Source organism: Oryctolagus cuniculus, chromosome 12, assembly GCF_964237555.1.
Source record: "Oryctolagus cuniculus chromosome 12, mOryCun1.1, whole genome shotgun sequence".
In the NCBI taxonomy this organism is placed as follows: Eukaryota; Metazoa; Chordata; class Mammalia; order Lagomorpha; family Leporidae; genus Oryctolagus; species Oryctolagus cuniculus.
In genome coordinates this window covers 18,822,716-18,844,040 of record NC_091443.1, presented here as the reverse complement: position 1 = coordinate 18,844,040, position 21,325 = coordinate 18,822,716, and the positions used below count along the sequence as shown (strand labels likewise).

Below are 21,325 nucleotides of genomic sequence, written 5' to 3'. Positions count from 1 at the left end.
TTTAAAATCCACTGAGCTTTATCATGTGCTTTATTTAAATCCATGTCCCACTCTGTGGGAGAAATTTGGAGGAGGACAGCTTGGTGGAGACAGTTACAAAGGTGAAGTAAAACAACAGAACATTATTTGGTAAGATATGTGTCCTCTAGTATCACCTTGCTCTCCCTCTGATCTGCACACCATTTAGAGCTAAAAGGGATGCAGAGAGGTTGGATCCAGAAGCCTTGTAGAGCAGACAGAAGGGGCACAAAGAGCCATGACTCCTCTTTGTAACAAGGACAATGAAAAAGAAGACAATGGATCTAGCGGTGGGCATTTGCCCATCTAATTTAGCCTGGTGAAACCAAATGTAGAAAACATATGTGCCCTATATTAATAATAAATGACACAAAAATACCAATTAGACCCAAGAGAGTTGAACTGAGCAAGCTTTTAATCAATTTAGGTCACTACAGTAAGTATCCTTTTTTTCCAGTGTTTCTCACAACAGCATGTATTATCTACTCTCACGGTCATTCCATCTTACTGTCTAATTATAAAAGCTTTGGTTTGAGGGCAAAGGCAAAGAAAGGAAAGGATTTTCTAATCCCTTGGGGTACAATATGACATTTGCAAATGGATGTCCTGTGACCAAGACTTCTTTCAACTGTGTTCTCATTTGCATCGCATGGAAGTAGCTGAAGCTAACTGGGCAGTCATGGACCATCAAATGCCAAAAAAATCTTGTTAACAAGGAAACACACACCTTGTACATTCAAATGCAACTTTGGGATTTTCACAAGTCCTTCCTCATTTTTCTTTATTCCTTTTAAAACAACCATGGAAACTGTAGCTACAGGGAGCTAACAACATAGCTTGTAAATTATAATACTAATTTTGTGTAAAAATACAAGTGTGCATATACAGAATATCACAAATACACAGAAAAAAAGATCAGAAACACACAGACCAAAATGTTAACAATTATCTCGGGGTGGATAATTATTTCTCATGCTTTTCTGCATTTCCTCGATTCTGCACGGTTGCCACTGAGACCCTCCAGAATCCAGCCTTGTGCTGACATGGCAATTGTGGGAAACTTGTAATTGGCATGTAGTTACTTGATGATTGTCTATGACCGCTGTCGAAAAGGCCATCAAACCACGTAGTCCCAGGACCTGTGTTGCTTGTGAGATTTTTCAGGATTTGCACATCCAAATCCTGACATCATCCACATAAGGATCAGCCTTGAAAGAGGAATTTTTTGGATCTGTTTTCAAGAAAAACAAGACACTCCTCTCTGCTACTTATGTCAAAGAATGAGAAATTCTTGTATTCATTTTTAAAAATCAAGGGTCAGTCAAGTCCTAGATAGTAACTCAAACCTAGCCTGAAAGTGTCATCACCTAAAGGTATCTGGAGAGTTTCCCAGATGTTTAACTTGGCTTTTATTAAATTTAATGTTATTTCTTTGGCACCTACTATTAAAAGTCACAGAGAAATACGATGCATGGACACACACTTTGTAGAAAATGAGAGCTGCCTATATACTTTTGGCACACTTGTAGGCCTTTGTTTTCCTCCCTGGATAGTAAATAATACAGGTCAGTCCCTCCAGAAGTCAAAACACTGGCACATATCTGGAAGTGCTCCAAAATCCATGACCCATGTTAGTGTCAACCATTGTCTTCTCTCTCTTCTCCACATTCAACCCGTCCCAAGTCCTGCTGGTTACTGCTCCCTCCTGAGAACCTCCACAACCCATCCTCCCTCCACATTTGCTCTTGCAACTGGGTCCAGATCATAGTCACCGCCCACCCACATTGGTTTTGACTTCAGACTTTATCCTTCCCAGTCTAGTCTTCCCATGACCTGAGGCCTGATCATACCACATCTCAACATGATACCTTTCAATGATTCCAACTGCCCTCAATATAAAGTCCTAATTCCTTGGCATGACCCAGAAGACCCTTCAGGATCTGCCTATTTCACACTGCACTTTCCCCCTAAAATCTCAACTCTCAGTTCCCTTGAGGACCTGGAATGTCCATAGCTCACCACTGGCTAGGACATGCATTCCATTCTCGTTTGCCTGAATAATCCCCATCCATGCTTCTGGCGTCAGGTGTGCTGGCCTAGGGAGAAATGCCCCCCATTTCCTTGGGAGGGTTAGATGCTCCTTTTCTGGATGCATGGTGTACCTGAGATGAAACTGTTCATTTACTCTCTTCCTCTACTAGTCCTTAAGCTCTTTCTGATCACGGACAATGTTTTGCTCCTCTTATTCCCCAATGCTCAATACACTGCCAAGCACATAAAAGGTACTAAATCAGTACTGATTCAGGAAGAAGCAACGATATCAACTGTTCTTGGCTTACCAAAGAGAGACTCACTAACCGTCCTCACTCTCCTTGACACAGACCCTTGGGATTTGATTCTTCAATTAGAAACTATTTCCTTTCTTTCTTTCTTTATGCATCAAATAAGAAGAAATGGCCAAAGGGGTTTTACACCCAAGTTTATTTTGGGAAGAATGTATTTATTCCCTCCTCAGGGGTATACTTTAGTTTGGTAATGAAGAAGTCTGAAGCTATGCTGGGAGACAGGAAATTTTAGATAGGCTCTAATGCTACTGGTCCCCTTTATTTCATTGCTAAGCAGGAACAAACTGTGAAGCTGCCCACAACACTGGTTAACCAAAACCTCAGCTTCCTGAACTCTGAGACCAGAGCAGATGATCTGTCCACCTTAAAGGTCATAAAATAACCCAGTGGGCACTCAGTTTGCTTTCCATTTGTTCGCACTCCGCAACAGCTTATTCTCAAGTCTTCTATTCTCAACTCACAACAGGTTACACCTCTGAGCAACACCAGTCTTGAACTTCAGATCTCTAAGTTGCAATTGTCCAGTGAGAATTCATATCCGTGTTACAAGTTATTAGTGGTTACCATTCATATTACCGTTCCTGGTGCTTTCTGAAGGGAAAAAGTAAAATTTGTGCTTTTTTATTACATTGAAGATTTGAGAGGATGCTATTTAAATATTTTTGAGTTTCTTTTTTTTTTTTTTTTTTCGAGCAAACTGGATAGAATGATGGAGAAGAGGGTTTGTTTCTTTGTGCTTTCCAGGAGGAAATTTCTTTCCATCTCTCTCCCTTTCTCTCTCCCTCTCTCCCTTTCTTCCTTATTTCCTTTCTCTCTTTATCCCACATTCACACAACAGAAATCTGCATTAATTACTAAGTTAGATCCATCTATTATCACAAATAAGAGACTCCCAATGCATATATATAACAGTGACTTACAAAGTAAATACTGCTTTTTTTCTACACGCAGAAATTAAGCCACATGATTCTGTTTCTAGCTATGTTGACTGCCGAAGTTTATAATTATCAGAACAACATAATTAGATGTCTCTCCTCAGTCCATCTCGAGCTTATCAGTCTAATAGTTACCCCAGAAAGGAGTTCTGTGTCTGGGTGGGCGGAGGGGTGCCAAATGTGTAGAGATGGGACGTCTATTAAGTCAACACAGTAAATTTATTCCCAAACCATTTCCCATTCCTAGAAGTTTATATTCTCTCATTTGAACTAACTTATAATTAAGGAAGATATTTAACTGGGCTTAAACTCATTTAAAGTAACAAAGCACCTCTCATCTCCGCCTTCATCTTGGACTTCAATTCTCTCTCACCATATTCATTGTAACTAGTGCAGGGTAGTTTTCTTTGATGGTGAGGATGGAAAGAAAATAGATTCATGGAGCTTTATGACCCCCCCCCCCAAATGATCTTCCTCCTTTGCATTCTTCTCCTTGCTGTCTGCAACATTTTTCCAAGCATCAATCCACTCAGAATTTTGGCCTCTCCTAGCACATTCTAATGTTTTGTGCCATCTTTATACCTGCCTTGTATTATGGTTTCTTGCCCATCTCCTATCCATGTTCTTTTCCTTGTAAGCACACTTTCACACATCCTAAAAAGGAGAAACTGTTTTCCTCAGTCATGATCCCGCCCCTTCAGATGCTTCTGTGGCCACCACAAAGCCTGTTTTGCAAAAGGCCACATATCTAGAACCCTGCACCAAATTATAAATCTATTTCCAAAGACTGGTTTTTGTCAACTGATAGGAACATCGACTATTTGTATCCACAGAAATCACCATGTCCACGCATAATTGAATTCTTCTCTTCCAAGTTGTGGATGGGATTCTTAATCAGATGTCTCCTCTAGACTTCCACAGGAAGAAACTCTCCGTAGGTGCACCGAGGGAGGCACTAGGGCATGCAGAACTTTCTATGTCGATCTATATTATTTTCATCTCTTAACATTTTTAGTTTTGGTCTTTACAAAAATAATGAAACGGAAAACGAGCATTGATTGTGCTGCAGCTATTTAAACATGTTCTAAAATTTTGCTTCAACGTTGCCCCCACCATTTTAGGCCTATGTAAGAGATATAGGCACTTTAAGAAAACATTTCTGGAAAACCACATTTGAGATAGTTTATGAGTTGAAGTTGAGGCAAAGGCATTGCTAAGGGAATCTGTTGCCCTGGGATACCAATTACCTCCAAATATTGCTTATAAATTAAGCCAGCAACAACTGAAATCGGCTGTTTACAGAAGAAGAAACCAAAGAAATATAAAAGAAACATAATGCCCTCTGATGACAGAAAGACACCAAGGGCATGGAGGGACCCTGGGCTCTCCATCCCAGCCTGCTGTTCTGTTTCTAGCAGCTTCTATCCTTTTCTCTTTTTATTTTCCTTCCTCAAACACAGCAGGTGTTACTGAGGGGACAGCATGGCTAGGGAAAGGGTCTCTTCCCACAGGGGTTTGCTCTCCTTGCTTCTGTGGTTATTGCTGTTGCTGTTAGCAACACCTGACACAAGATCGACCCTCAACGCATTCTGAAGTGTAGGACACAATGTCAACTATAGGCAGTATGCTATACAGCAGATCTCTGTAGCTCACTCATCCTGCACGACTGAATCTTTACACAGACAGTTCCCAGTTCTCCCTCCCCCAGAGACCACGGGGACAGCTACTATTCCAACTCTGCTTCTGAGTTCGGCTGCTTTAGATACCCTGTATACCTGGGATTGTGCAGGACTTGTCCTTCTACAACTTGTTTATTTTACTTAGCTATTGCCCTCCAAGTTCATCTTTGTTTTTGCAATAACAAGATTCCTTTCTTTTTTAATGATGGATAATAAGCACATTTTCTTTATCTGCTTGTTTAAACAGGTTTGTACAGAAATCTACTGTGATCTAAATAAGTTCTTTGTTTAAACAGTGAAATGTCCCTAAAAGGGCTGCACACATTTCTGCGTCAGTTTAAATTCACACACATGTCATCCTCATAGACCTCTGGAAAATGAAAATGTGCATCTGTTATCTGCAATTTATCATCCTACAGTTGGAAAATTCAACCTATCAGCCATGTTTCAGTTAATTCAACAGACTGAGAAGCCCAAGGTGTTGATGGCCATCATGTGTGGCTAAATTAAGTGGCTTACTGTGTATCTCTGAAAACAGCTTGTCAACATCACACTCATTTACTCCAAACCTTAGGAACACTTAGAGCAAGGGGCTGCTCTTACAAATGGAAAATTTCCCTTATGCAATACCAGCATACCTCTACTCTTGAAATTACTGTTACTTGTGAATGCTATGGTTCTGGATTCCATCTTTGCAGTATGACCTTGAGCTTATTTGTCAATTGCTAACTTCTATTTGACTGTTCAAAGCTTTTTATTTCTCCTTACCAATTTCACACATCTTACATCTCTCGGCAAAAAGAGTTAAAACTGACCAAGGCAAACATTCTTGTGGGCCAGTCACCATTCAAGAATGGATTCTGGAATATTCCTCCATTAGTTCCCCAGAGATGATATTTAACTTCTGTGATGGTAAAGGAAATGGCTGGGATGGAGGAGGAAAAGACTTGCATTAGCAAGTGAGAGGCTAGTGAGGCAGCAGTCATTGAACAAATACAAGTATAAACTCATATCAAATATTCCTTGACCAAGTGGCTACCTCCTTGGGACTTTATCTTTAAAGAAGGGCTGACATGCACATGTCACTGTTTCCTTCAGAGTCCGTGGAAAGGGCACTGAAGATGGAATACACAGCTTTGAGTCCCAAATGGGTTCTCATGTTGTTTCTCTCCAGGTTTAACTTTGGGTAATTGTTTGATTTCTATGCTTTAGTTCTATATCGGGTCAAATGGGAGAACTAAACATGAAATAATGCTGTAACCTGCCTTGAACGTAGTAGAACATGTCCTAATAACTGTGAACAGGTTCTCCATCTTAACAGTATAATTAGTAACTTTTATCCTTCCATAGAAGTGAGCCAAATCACTATTCCCAAACTCAACCAACTGCAGTTCCAAATTCCCAGATTCTGATAGGGTATTAAGTACCCTATTTTGTACAGGTTAGGGGGTTACACTTCAAAGGGAATGAAAAATGGTTGAACCGATGATATAGTGTACCATCCCATCAGCGGGATGGATGCCTTGAGAAAGGCTGATTTTCCACTTCATGGAGCACCAGCGCTCTGGTCACTGGGCCTGCTTCTACCACAGACTGTCTGGTTTCCCAACGAAGTCAAATGAGGAACAACAGTGGCCTGTTCCTTCCGTGGCCAAGACTCCAGACGTGGTGAGCAGTGCACTGAATTATTCACAGTAGCAGTCACAGAAGCATAGATCAAACGGCAGAGACAAACGCACGCTCAGGGAGCTTGCCCACCCTTACTGTCTTCTTTTCTCTTCCTCATTTTTTTTGACAAAGTTGAAGAGTACACAAAAAGTACATCTTAATGATAAACATCTAAGACTCTGCTGATAGGTCTTTTGGACTCCATCACACTATTTTATGAAGCAAGCACACAGGAAGATTAAGAGTCAATTAATGCATTGTTTCTGGTGCATTTTTTTTCTTGCCATGTATGTGAATAAAACAGAAGATGAAAAATAATAAACCTAGGAGACTGAAATATATAATGCAAGATGCATACAAATCTATATATACTCCTAAGGGGCTGAGAGATCTTTTTGACCAAACAGTCTCATTCCAAGTTGCTGCTAGTTTTGATGCAAATGCAGTATGTACCACGGCCTGTAAGTCTACGGTTTCAGGTAGGACAGAGTAGGATCATGAGAAGTTATACGTTGTTAAGATTTCTATTTCAAAGTCAAGCGTGCCCTTTTGGCAACAGTCATTACACTTAATGAAGGTTATCCAAATCAAGGGAAAAGATACTGTGGAAAAATATAAAATATTTACTCTACCTAACCTAGCTATCCCTACTGAACAATATGTACGCTGCATACTTATGAATTGCAGCCCGTGGCTGTGGAAAACCCTCTGCAATATAAAACCGAACACTGTGTGTTACATTTAGAATACAGCATGTACCTTCTGCTCAGTGTAAGACAAACCTACCACCCAGCAGATACAGGACTCACGGCCTGAGAGCAGCAATGTGGGAGAATGTTGCTCTCCTTCTTTTCTTTCTTTTTTTTTTTTGCCTCAAAATAAAAAATAATAACATTGCTGAATATCACAATTCAACCCCAGTCCAATTTAAAATTCATCTTCAGAGCTGTCGGCTAAGAGCATCACTCGGTCTTGCATGCTGTTGAATTCTCTCTGCTAAGAGAAGGAAAATACAAAAGCATTAAACTCTTTCTGGCGCAGAGCAAAGCTGAGAATGGGTCCACTGTAAAAGACACTAACAAACCAAGGCTGGGCAGCAATGCTGCAGTGAACCCAAACCACCAGGCCCCTCAACCCCGTGCGTGCACCATTCAGCCCCATGGGCTATAGTAAGCAAATTAGACAAGTGAAGAATGTTCTGACACCGATTGGGTTTTGCTATCGCTGGTTCCATACCTTTCTTTTATGCCTCTTGAAGCCATTTCTCCTTCGGCGATTCATAACCTTAATGCTGTAGAGCGCTCCCAAGATGAACAAGGCTCCAGCTATTCCAACTCCTACAGGCACCAGCATCCCAGACATGTAGCCAGCCTGCACAGAAAAGGCAACACCATCAGCCCACTGCCCCTGCTTCTCCACTGCTGCCTTGCTGTAAAAGAAAAATTGTTAACTAAAATAAAGTTGCTTTTGGGGTGGGGGGGGCAACAGGGAGAGAGATGATTATTTTTTAGAAATCTCAAATTCTTAACAAGCAAACGTGGAACCAAATCAACCAGACCTCGTGGCACCTTTAGTCACCCGTTCATGCACGTTTGTCAATACCATTTTTTGGTGACAGAAACATAATTTGTATTAAAGATAGGTGACGTCAGCTTCTGAGAACGCAGGGCTGTTAAAATGCTACACATTGGAAACAGCCCGAGACAAGCCTCAAGGAGACCGAGAGTCCTCTGCAATGCTGTGTTGCTTGGAGGGTAAAAGAAAACCCTGGGAGTGGTGCTTTCTCTCTCTCAATTCCTCTCCCTCTCCCTCTCCCTCTCCCATACCCCCTTCCTCTGCCTCTGCCTCTGCCTCTTGAATCACATCAAGAAAAAGAGGCAGAAGACTTGTGAGTGAGCAAAAGGTGAGCGCTTCTGTTACCAACAGAGAAGCAGAGGCCCTGCAGAGGAAAGAAGGAGGAGAGAGGCAGATGCGGGGGCAAAGGTGAGAAGGACCAGGGCAAGGGCAGAGCAGTCACAAACACACTGGTTAACTTCTGTGCACAGCAGAATCTGCCCAGCAGACAAGACTCAAGCTTGGGACTGGAGAAGAACTGAGTGTCTCCTAGTCAAAAGAAAGGAATTAGCAGAGAAGGGCACAAGGATCCCTGCCAACAAGACTGGTGCCTCCCAAAGAGCCCAGAGGTCTCACAGGCACGGGGGTCCCCGTGTCCCCAAGTTGTCACATGATACCTTGATCCTGAGAGAGGCCGATTCCCATGTACCCCAGGGGCTGAGTGAGTCACTCAGATCCCACTGAAGCTTTGGGAAGGGCCACTGATTTAAGGGTGCTCCCGGACCCTAGCCAGTAAGACACCTAGGGACTGTAGGGGACAGGCTACCCTTCAGCCCTCTCGCAGCGAAACACAGACACAGGCCTCCCTAGAAGCCCCCTAGACAAAATACATAAACAACCAAAGGCTGTAATTCATAGACAGGCATTGGGGGTGGAAGGAACATGAGTCTGTTCATTGTCTGACTATGTCTAATAGTGTACAGCTTTTTTCTAGTGTATTTCAGAAAAACAGAGGCAAAGCTTTCTAGAAAATGCTAAAGTATGTGGGCTGCGACACCTTCCCAACACATATAGAAGTAACTCAAGGAACAGACAAGCCCTGCCCAACTGCGGCACCTCCTCTGTGTAGAGCAGCACCCACCCTGGTTCTGCCTCCCAGGGTCTTAGGCTGGGGCAAACTGCAGAAATTCTACCACTCATTCGAGAACAGCAGCATTGTTTAACAGCATACTAAGTGTTTTTCCCCAAGAAACAAAAACCAGTCATTTTTCAACAAATTAATATGCCTTGCAGAAGCCCAACCTTTTTCTAAATTTCTTCCAGATCTGCTTAAGGCTTATAAAAACTCTGTAATTTTCCATGTGGGAAAACAATGAACAATAGCAAAGTGTTGGGGTTTTTACCAGAACTGTGAGTCTATTTCTTGAAAATCACTATTCTCAGTGCTTGGAAACAGCCTCATCAATTGGGCTTTTCAGAGCTGTACATCCAAGGATGATGTCTGAGCTTGTGGGAGACAAACTTGGTTACCTCTGTGTGGCCCTCCCCCTGCAAAGTAATTCAACCCCACGTGAGCCACAAGAATATTCAAAATGATTCCATATTTCTCACTGACACATTTAGACTTCTTGTTCCTAGAGCTCTAAATTATGTGGATTTCATAACAAAAATCAGTTGTATCACCCTCTTTTTTGTTCCCTCTTTTAGGGGGGTGGATGATATCCACCTTGCCTTGAAGTGACAAGCAAATTACAAAATGGGAACAAAGGAACCCATCATCTTCCAATATAATTTAACCATTCTAGTTGCAAAACTGATTAAGGGAAAACAAGCTCTTGTTTTGAAATTTCTCATGAGTTGGTTTCTCCAGAAATAAAAATAAGTAAGGTGACATGCACAAAACTTCTAACTTGTACATTCTGCTAGTATCTCCTCTCTATTCAAAATTATTGGATGCGCATGTGCCTTCAGAAGTAACATTCTGGCCGGTACCACGGCTCAGTAGGCTAATCCTCCGCCTTGCGGCGCTGGCACACCGGGTTCTAGTCCCGGTCGGGGCGCCGGAGTCTGTCCCGGTTGCCCCTCTTCCAGGCCAGCTCTCTGCTGTGGCCAGGGAGAGCAGTGGAGGACGGCCCAAGTGCTTGGGCCCTGCACCCCATGGGAGACCAGGATAAGTACCTGGCTCCTGCCTTCAGACAGGCGTGGTGTGCCGGCCGCAGCACGCTGGCCGCGGCGGCCATTGGAGGGTGAACCAACGGCAAAAGACCTTTTTCTCTGTCTCTCTCTCTCTCTCTCTCTCTCACTATCCACTCTGCCTGTAAAAAAAAAAAAAAAAGAAGTAACATTCTAAAAAGGACAAACAAAAATGCACCACTTGGACCTAATCATAAAAAAAAATCCAGCAAATATAAAGTGGTGAATATCTTTTTTAAAAAATGAAGAACTACTGAATTGCTTAAAATGTCAGTGTCTGGAAGGCAAAAGGTGGCTATAAAAATGTTCCAGACGAAAGGAAACTAAAGAAACATGACAACTAAGTATGTTACATAATCCTAGACTGGATCCTGCACTAGAGGAAAAAAATGCTTCTATAAAAGATAGTTTGGGACTGTTGAAAAATCTGAAATATGGATGCCACATTACATAAAAGAACTATACCAATGTTAAACACATTCAAGATGATAGAGAGAGAGATCATGAAGATTTGTTAACACAACATTAGTGTTAGGAAACATGCACTGAAGTATTTGGGAGTAAACAGGTGATGATGTATGCAACTATCCTCAGATGGATCAGGAAAAAGGGGAGAGAACACCCCAGCAAATGATGAAGGCAAAGGGGACCCAGTGTTACCAATGGGTGCACGTGGGTAAAAGGTGTAAAGACGGCGCCTGTACTATTCTTATTCTTGTATTTTTGTCTGCAAATGTTAAATTATCCCTAAATGAAGTTCAAATTCTTTAAATGCACTTTCAATCAAAACATTACTAAATACACCTGTTTTTATTTGTTTGATTTTGAGAGTTTCTTTGTTTCACGTTCATGAGATAGGTATCTCTCTTTCATGGGATAATCCATGATTTATTCAGAAACATCTTTTATCAAGAAATCCATAAGGAAAGCTAGTACTACAATGTACTAACTAAAGTCTGCTGAATGAAGGCAGTGCCCTTACAATTTCTATACAATGATGGCTCTCCAACTTGAGAGTGTACAGCAGTAATTATCATGTGTTTGTTGTGACCTTGAGAATCTAATGCATTAAGAAATTCCTCAGAATTATCAAATTACAAAATACAATGTATAATACTAAGTAAACTGAAAATAGATTTCATAAAAATTAAGAGTGGGAACAGGAGAGAGAGGAGGAAGAAAGGTGGGAACATGGGCAGGAAGGAGGGTAGGGTGCTAAGAATCACTACGTCCCTAAATCTGTATATATGAAATGTATGAAATTTGTATACCCTAAATAAAATTTTAAAAATAAATTAAAAAATAATAAAGACATTAACACACAGATGGTTAGATTCCATTCTCAGAGTTTCTGACTGGTCCAGGGTAGGGTCTGAGAATTTACATTTCTGACAAGTTCCCAGGTGAGACTGACTCTACTCCAGGCCTCACATCGAGTACTGCTACTCTTAAGTATGGTCTGGGTCATTTGTTTTCTGGATGCTTTCCTAAATCTAGAAAAAAACAACAAGATTGGTCTTTACCAGATAACGAAAATCGTTATGCATTTTCAGTTTTGAGGAGCAGTTCAAATGTTGAAAAGTTATCAACAAGTAGCCAAGTTAGGATTCACCAAACAAGCATCACCAATTTGGATTTCTAACCAAGAAAAAGGTTAATTTTATATTGAATATAGGGAATATCCCACAATTCTTGTCTTCTATAGCAACAGAATTTTCAATGTTGGATTAGGCATAGAATAAAGACTACTTCCATGCAACTGGGTATGATCATGTGATAAATTTCAAACCAAAGATGGTAAATCAGTGTTACATGTAAATTCCAGAACATTCTCATTAAAAGGGATCAGGGAGCAGATATTTAGCCTAGTTGTTAAGAGGCCCACATCCCACATCCAAGTACCACCTCCTGATTCCAGCTTCCCACTAAAGCAGACCCTAGGAGTCAGCAGGGATGGATCAAACAATTGGATTCTTACCATCCGCATAAGAGACCACGATTGTGTCCCTAGCTCCTGGCTTTGGCCTCAGCCCAGCCTCAGTCATTGCAGGTGAACCAGTGGGTGTGTGTGTGTCTGTGTGTGCGTGCACGCCTCTCAAATAAATAAGCAAAAATTTAATAGCGGGGAGCAGAGCCTTCACTCTCCCCCTTTCAGAGTGACAGAGTACCTTTATCCTCCCCTTGGAGGTGGACAGGATTTCCTTAGCCTCCCCTTTTCTGCCTTCATTCTGGCTAGCATACACACACAGCTAAGTGGGAACTGCCATCTAGCAGCATGAGACGACCTTGGGAATGAAGAACACAATGAGAGGGCATTGAATCAGAGTTTGTGCCTGTCTCTGTGTCACTCCCCACTGACCCTTGACTACAATTTTACCCATAAATAAGAGACAAATTTCTATTTCAGCTAAGCCATTGGTATCAGAGGTTTTCTGTCACTCATAGCTGATCTAAATCCTAGCTAGCATAAAAAGATAACAAAAACAAAAGGAGTAACTGGGAACTTCGATAGAGCCTAATTAATAGAGAACCAATATCAGAACAGTTAGATGAAGTTAAGCTGAGAGCATGCTCTAGCTTGGCCCTGTTAAATACATAATTTGTAATTTTGTTATCAATTCCAAGTGCTTCTGCAACTTCCATCAAAGAGACAATAGTTTTGCTCTCAAGTGGTTTCCAAAGATAATGACTAACAAGACATATAGATGTTAGATAGATAAAGATCCAGACACAAGATGTGTGCACAGATGAAAGGACTGGTAATATTTCAGGCACAGAGATAGGGTAGGTAAGCATATTAGAATCAGTTCCTCCCAGAAAGTGTTAAAAGGTGAAGACACAGATATTAAATAAGACAATCCCTGTTGGAGTCTTGACTTTTCTCCGCCCCCCCCCACTTTTTTTTTTTTTTTTTTTTTTGATAGGTAGAGTTAGACAGTGAGAGAGACAGAAAGAAAGGTCTTCCCTCTGTTGGTTCACTCCCCAAATGGCCGCTGCACTGATCCAAAGCCAGAAGCCAGGTGCTTGCTCCTGGTCTCCCATGCGGGTGCAGGGTCCAAGCACCTGGGCCACCCTCCACTGCCTTCCCGGGCCACAGCAGAGAGCTGGACTAGAAGAGGAACAACCAGGACTAGAACCTGGTGCACATATGGGATGCTGGCGCCGCAGGTGGAAGATCAACCAAGTGAGTCACGGCGCCGGCCCCTCTTCTTCCATTTTAACAATTTATTTAAGAAATACTCAAAATAAAATACTACAGAAGAGAGCAAAGTGAGAGCTGAGAAAACCTCACAATAAGCCAGAAAATAAGGGTCACACAGAAAATTATTTCTCCTAAAGAAAAGGAGCTGGGAGGAGGCACCCGGCTTTTGAGACAAGTAAGAATGGAGGGTTCATAGGAATCCTTCCTCTGAAGTGGAGCAGATTTTTGGAAGCAGTGAGCGTACAAGCACAGGTATGACATTTTGCAACAGCTAACTTCAAAACAAGTAACATGCCAAAATTCATTCCCTTGAGTCTATTTTTGTTCCTTTACGGTCATTCAGAATATTTTCTGTAGAAATAATGGCAAATGAGTTCTGAGACTAACACAACAGATCCCGTTTAATTTTCATTGCATCATATTTTCCTCTGAAAAATAGTAAGTGCGTCAACATAAATATATCAAGTTTTAAATGTTTGGCTTTTCCCCCCAGGGCTTTCTCAGTCCACTCAGTCACAGCTCCTTTGTACAACTGGACCCTTCAAAAATTCCAAAATGGCCTCCATGGATCTCATAGGTCTTAACATTTTCAATGTACATGAACTCAAAATACTCAAGTCTCAAAAATGGTATACGCTACAATCTTCTGAGAAGCAGAAAATAATAATGAGGAGAATTGATTTAATTATATCATTACCATTAAAATTGAATGACTTCTTTATTAACATTTAGCTATAGTAAAATATGAATAATTCAAATATGGGAAAAACTGACTCCAAATAAAAAATATTGATAGAATGCCATCACCAGAGTATATTAAGACTGCTGAGTTGGAGGTAATTCAATATCTGATCATTGATAAGATTTCCATTTAAATGAAAGCCTAGTATAATCTGAGCTGGGTTATAATAATAGAATCTGACACAGGCTACACCAAGGAATTCAGGACTTCATCACTATTTTTATGAGTAATTCCACTACAAAATTATGAAGTAAGCGAAAGTGAAAACTTGGAAAGAGTTGAAAATTGAAAGAAAATGAAAATATAAACCTCAATATTAATGTTGTCAATTACTATGAATGCAGAATTAATAGGAAAGGAAAAATATTTTTCTCAAGCCAGCTATTGCATATAGGTCAGCTCATTAACACTTCATAAGAAGCAGCACTGTGATTAAACTCTGCACCCACAGAGTTGAACACTGGGACAAGCAGTGCCAGACAGAACGGATACATTGCTGAAATTCCCTAGAACTTCCACCTCGATATGTCAAGGATCTAATTCAGTTGAGCACACTGCCCCAGGTCAATTCTCACACCTTTCTAAGAAGGAATGGTGCATCAAAGAATAAGCTATCCCCTGTGTTCCACAAGAAGGAATACAAAAGGAAGCTGCTCTTGCTGGACACATGGACATGGCCCTGCATTCTGGGCAGATGAGCAGAATAAGAATTCTATTATATGGAATTATAGAGCTGGGCATTTAGCCCAGCAGTTAAGATGCTGGTTAAGATGCCCAGGTCCCACATCAGAGTAACCAGCTATGACAGCTGGTTCTGATTCCTAACTCCAGCTTCCTGTGAGCACACACTCTGGGAGGCAACAAGGATGGCAGGAGTAACTGGGTTCCTGCCACTCACATGGCAGAACTGGATCGCGTTCCCAACTCCCAGCTTCAGCCTGGCCCGCCGCAGCTACTGCAGACATCTGGGGAGTGAACCAGCAGGTGGGAATGATCTCTCCCCTCTCTCCCCTCTCTCTCCCCTCTCATGCATGCATGAGCTTTCTCAAATAAACAAACACTTTTTTAAAAAGTAATGGTAAACAGAAAGCTGTACTACTCTAGAGGCCTTTATCTGGCAAAGCTGTAAGACCTTCAAAACAGACCCCAAGGAAGAAAAAACTTTCCTTACCTTGTCTTTTAGTTTTTCCATCCAGCTTCTCACTAGGAAAAATAAGAGAATAAGATGTGAATATCCATATTATGCTTATCCTTCATGGTATTGGGTTAATTTGATACACTGAAAGGTTTTCCCATGAAATACTGCAAAAGTGCCAACAGTATTAACATAATGATGGTAATGGTTTTGTTTGTATTTCCACTTACATAAAAATGCAACAGACAGCAAAAACACCCCTTGTATCATTATTGGATGACAGAATTTTTTTTTGCCAAATATGTTTTCTATTACTACTGAGTGCTGTATGGAGAGATCTGGGGGAAGAGAGGAAACCAACCTTCAAAACATCATGTTTGTTTTTTCTCAGGCATTTTTTTCTTTAGCTTTATTCCTCATCTTTCTCAGCTTTTAAGTGCAGTGTAAATGCTGCATGTGAACAGACGGCAGGGAGCAGAGACTCAGGTAGGAAAGGGCAAGGGGCAAGCCAGAGCTGCCCAGAACCAGCTCCAAGGAGAAGTATTTGCCTTCCTATGTGAAGAAGGAAGAATCTGACCACAGTCAAGAACAAGTGCTTCTGAAATATACATAATTTCCCAACTGTACCATTCTACGACAAAATAACCACTATGAAAACTAAGGCAGTAATTGAGAAACATTTCTAACAGCCATTTGGAAATGGCCACATCAACTACAATTACAACCACTTGGAAATATGTATGCCAAGAGTAGAAGCAAGTATCAGCCACAACGAGACCACATGTTAGAATGACCCTGTGGGGGTCAGCTCGTGGCACAGCAGATTAAGCCTCTACTGCAATGCCAGTGCTAGCATCCCACACAAGCGCTGTTTCGAGTCCCGGCTACTCCACTTCTGACGCAGCTCCCTACTAAAGCCCCTGGGAAAGCAGCAGCAGATGACCCAAGTGCTTGGGCCCCTGCAGCCACATGGAGAACTGGATAGAATTCCAGGCTCCTGGCTCTGGCCTGGCCCAGTCCCAGTCACCTGGATGGAGAGTGAAGCAGGAGATGGAAGATCTCTTGCTCCACCTCTCTCTGTAACTCTTTCAAATAAATAATAAAATAAATCTTAAAAACAAATATCCTTGTTAAAGATGGTTTGAGATTAGTAGTGAATATTTTACCCTTAGATTACTTTTAACCTTATAACAATGCTTCAAAATACAGAATAAAGATTTATTTTAAAACACAAAAAGGGAGACAAAAGATAAATATGCCCTCAATTTTCCTTATTTATCCAAACAAAAATACATTTTAAAAAACTTACAATCTCCTGAAACTTTCTTTTCTCTCTAGCAGCTTCAGCGTGAACAAAGGAAGGAACATGCTCACTGTGTATGCCTGAGGCTTTGCAGGGCGTACAATATCTGTTGCAACCAATCAATTCTACCATTGTAGTACAAAATCAGTGACACGCAGTGCATAAATAAATGGGTTCAACAATGTTCCAAAAAATGTTTTTTAAGAACACTGAAAGCAAATTGCATGTAATTTTATAATTTTCCTATGTAATTTTTCTTTTGGTTATTTCAACCACATTAAAATGTAAATTTGCTCACAGGCCATATGATGACAGGTGGCTGGGCAGACTTGGTCCATGGACTATAATTTCCTGGTCCCTGGCATAGGCATCCTTTACCCAAGAAGTTGGAACCTTTGTTTATAATCTGATTCTAGTCATAATATATCTGACAACATTGCTGACATAGTTACAGCATTATCCTTTTTTTAAAAAACCATGATATCTTTTTTTAGAAAACTTTTATTTAATAAATATAAATTTAGAAAGTACAACTTTTAGATTATAGCGGTTTTTCCCCCCATAACCACCCTCCTACCCACAAACCACCCCATCTCCTACTCCCTCTCCCATCCCATTCTTCATTAAGATTCTTTTTTTTTTTTTTTTTGACAGGCAGAGTGGACAGTGAGAGAGAGAGACAGAGAGAGAAAGGTCTTCCTTTGCCGTTGGTTCACCCTCCAATGGCCGCCGCTGCAGCCGGCGCACCGCGCTGATCCGATGGCAGGAGCCAGGAGCCAGGTGCTTTTCCCGGTCTCCCATGGGGTGCAGGGCCCAAGCACCTGGGCCATCCTCCACTGCACTCCCTGGCCATAGCAGAGAGCTGGCCTGGAAGAGGGGCAACCGGGACAGAATCCGGCGCCCCGACCGGGACTAGAACCTGGTGTGCCGGCGCCGCAAGGTGGAGGATTAGCCTATTGAGCCATGGCGCCGGCCAAGATTCATTTTTAATTAGCTTTATATACAGAAGATCAACTTAGTATATATTAAGTAAAGATTTCAACAGTTTGCACCTATCAGACACACGAAGTGTAAAGCACTGTTTGAATAGTAGTTTTACTGTTAATTCTCATAGTACAACACATTATGGGCAGAGGTCCTACATGGGGAGTAAGTGCACAGTGACTCCCATTGTTGATTTAACAATTGACACTCTTATTTATGACGTCAGTAATCTCCCAAGGCTCTTGTCATGAGCTGCCAAGGCTATGGAAGCCTCTTGGGTTCACAAACTCCGACCTTATTTAGACAAGGCCATAATCCAAGTGGAAGTTCTCTCCTCCCTTCAAATGAAGGTACCTCCTTCTTTGATGGTCCGTTCTTTATCCACTGGGATCTCACTCACAGAGATCTTTCATTTAGGTCATTTTTTTTGTTTTTTTGCCACAGTGTCTTGGCTTTCCAAGTAGGCATGGACTATTAAAAACAGATCCTCTCTCTCTCTCACCGGTGCCCTCCTGTGCAGTAATTTGTCACTCTCCTAGCTCATCTATGGAAAAAGGGTGGGAAAGATGAAGACGAAACAGCAAATGAAACAAGGTTTCAGTGTATTCTACCAACTGTAACTACCATTGATTCTCTATACCTGTCAGTTCCACATCCTCAAACCCAACCACTGTGGTTTGAAAATATTCAGAACACACTTTGCTCTGAACACATACAGACTTTCCTGTCATCATTCCTTAAACAAAGCGGTATAACGACTGTGCACATTGCATTTCCATTGTATTAGGTACTATAAGAAATGTGGAGATGCTTTAAGGTATACAAGAGGATTGTGCGGCTTCTATGCAAATACTGGAGGACCCTGAACATCCAGAGATTCGGGTATCCACTGGAAGCAATCGTCCATGAATATCAACAGACGACTCTGTGGATGGTTTTCCATAAGCTGCGGCTGAAAAATATCCCTGTTTATTTAGAAGAGTATTTTTAATTTATTTCCAATAATTAAGCTTATCCCAGATGTATGCATAAATTCCCCTTTACTAAGGAAAACGAGAGGGGAACCAGTGGAGATTCAGGATCTGTCTAATGTAATAAATAAGACTGGCTGAATATTAGTGTTCTCCAGAAAGAATGAAAGGGGGGGAGAGGGAGAGGGAGAAGGAAAGGGAGAGAGGGAAGAAGGGAAGGAGGGAAGGAGGGAAGGATGGAAGGAGGGAAGGAGGGAGGAGAGAGGATTTATGAAGGGAACTGACTCATGCAATTATGGGCTGAGAAGTCCCACAACAGTCTCTCTACCACCTGGAAACCCTCGGATGCCAACAGCCGGGCCCAGCGCAATTCCGTGGACCTCAGAACCAGGGAAGCCAGGAGTATAGCTCTCAGTCCGAGGCCAACACCCTGAGAACCAGAAGCCGCTGTTGTCAAGTCCTGCTTTCTGAAGGCCGGAGCTCTGATGTCCAAGGGGAGTGGAGGAGAGGATCTCCCAGCTCCCGGAAACAAAGGAAATGATCTCTTTGTTCTCTCTGGGGGCCCAGCAAAACATCAGTGCCCACTCACATCAGATGTGGGTCTTCCCCGTCAGTCCACCCGCACACCTGTCTCTGTTGCAAACACACTCACAGACAGCCCAGAAATACTCCTGCATGAGTTCTCTAGGTTCTACTTAATCCAGCCCAGAATTAACCTTCACACTGCAAAAACTTTGCAATGTAGGTATTGTACCCATTTCACAGATGAAGAAACAGAAGCCTGCATGCTGAAACCACCCAGCTAAAATGCAACTGAGCTGGAATTGTAACTCAGACCTCATGGCTCGAAAGCCTGTTCATCACACCAGCAAGTCACTGTGGTGAGAAGAAGGTGAGCTGGGGAGACAGCCACATCACAGGCCACAGGGCTTTGTCGAGTTCTGCAGATGGGGGCATAGCCAAACTGGGGGGATGTGAGTATGCGACCTCTCATTCTGATTCCCTTTTTCTTCTTGTTCCTGTCCTGCCCCCTCTGAGAACACTCCTCCCCTCTCTGTCCCGGTGTGCGTCTCCCTCCGACACCGCCTCTCACTCTGTCTCTGTGTATCACATCATGATGTGCCGACTGTTCTCTTTTTCAGTCTCTGTGTTTGTCTCCCTGTGTCTCTGGCTCTCCTTGCATGGGGGCTGTGTGTCTTTTATGTATTTCTTTCATCTAGAGAGAAAGCAGTGGGTTCCTTGGTTCCATCTTAGCCTAAGGACTTTTTTCCCCTCAATCCTGAGTGCAGGGGTGCAGTACTCAGCACTCCCACTGGACAGCAAGTGCCTTAGTTGCAGGAATCCTGCAGTGACGCTCAAAACTCAGAATGAGCAATCCAAAGATACTGAATATGGGCTCAGATGCATTGTGACACTGAAAAAAATCAGACTACAAAAGGTAAGACCAGACTGCTAGGGAGATGACAATCAGGCTTACTGTCTATATATTGCATTTACAGTGCCTACATAATACCCATGCAGCTGTCTCTGCTGGTAATGAATTTTTGGATATAGAGAAACTCAAGTTGAAGTTTAAGGTTTGGCAAACAACAGCATAGCAGCCGAGAGTGAGGTCGGAGTGGATGCGATCATAATTGAACACACTGCAGTACAGAACATACATTAGGGTTCTCCAGAAACAAAACCAGTAAGAGATGTATACACATAGAGAGAAGGAGAAAGAGATGCAAGGAATTCCATCCCAAAATTATGGAAGCTGAGACGTCCTCAGTTCTGCCATCTGCAAATTGAAGGCCCAGGAGAGTGGAGGGTTTAACAACAGGTCCAGTGCACAGTCAGATGGGCTCAGATACCCGACCTGTTCATAGGAAACAACCCAGAAGAGCTTGTTTAGAGTGTTTATGAGAACTCTTTGCAACGTCACTCAAATCCTTTGTTCAGGCACAGCTAAATTCATTGATGTTCAACCCATAAGCCCTGAGCCTACTTCCAACCCATGTGGGCCTGGAGATCTGTCTCTGAGGTGTCCTTCAGGACAAGGAACACTGGAGGAGCCGGCCAGAGGGCAAAGGAGGTATCACCCTAGAAGCCAGCATTAGTCAATGAGGGCTGCAAGTATATTAACACAGCAGTGTCATACAGTTCCTATCGCTGTATAATAAATACCACAAATTTAGCTGCTTAAACCAGTACCAAATTATCCTTATATTTCTCAAGGTCAGAAGAAGAGCAAAATCAGTCTCATGGGCTTCAGTCAAGGTGTCAGTAGTGTTAGTTCTTGGAGGAGGCTCTAGGGGAGAATTTATTTCCTTGCCTTTTCCCAAGTCCTCCTGCATCCCTCGGTTTATGGCCCCTTCCTCCATCTTCAAACCCAACAACACAACATCTTCAAATCTAAGCTCTGCTCCCATTGTCATATTTTCTTTTGTGACTCTCTCTCTTGTAAGGGCCCTTGTGATCACCTCCCCATCTCTAGATCCTTAACTCAATTACATGAGCTAAATGTCTTTGCCATAGAAGTTACCACATTCACAGTGCCCAAGGACTGTGAGCTACATATTATCTTGCCTAATACATCAGGTAAAGCCCCCAGTTC

At 42.1% G+C, this 21,325-nt stretch overlaps 1 protein-coding gene across 1 annotated transcript in view; it reads right to left on the bottom strand.

The window, feature by feature from the left end:
• Positions 1 to 415: 415 nt before the first annotated feature.
• The window catches only part of ARMH4 (armadillo like helical domain containing 4), a 159,663-nt gene continuing 138,753 nt past the window's right edge, over positions 416 to 21,325 (bottom strand). Inside the window, exons 6-8 of the mRNA XM_008269710.4 lie at positions 15,508 to 15,539; positions 7,882 to 8,016; positions 416 to 7,641 (exon numbers count right to left, since the gene is read on the bottom strand). Of these exons, the coding sequence (XP_008267932.2) occupies positions 7,573 to 7,641; positions 7,882 to 8,016; positions 15,508 to 15,539 (236 nt within the window). The 3' untranslated portion in view covers positions 416 to 7,572. The remainder of the gene's footprint in view (positions 7,642 to 7,881; positions 8,017 to 15,507; positions 15,540 to 21,325) is intronic.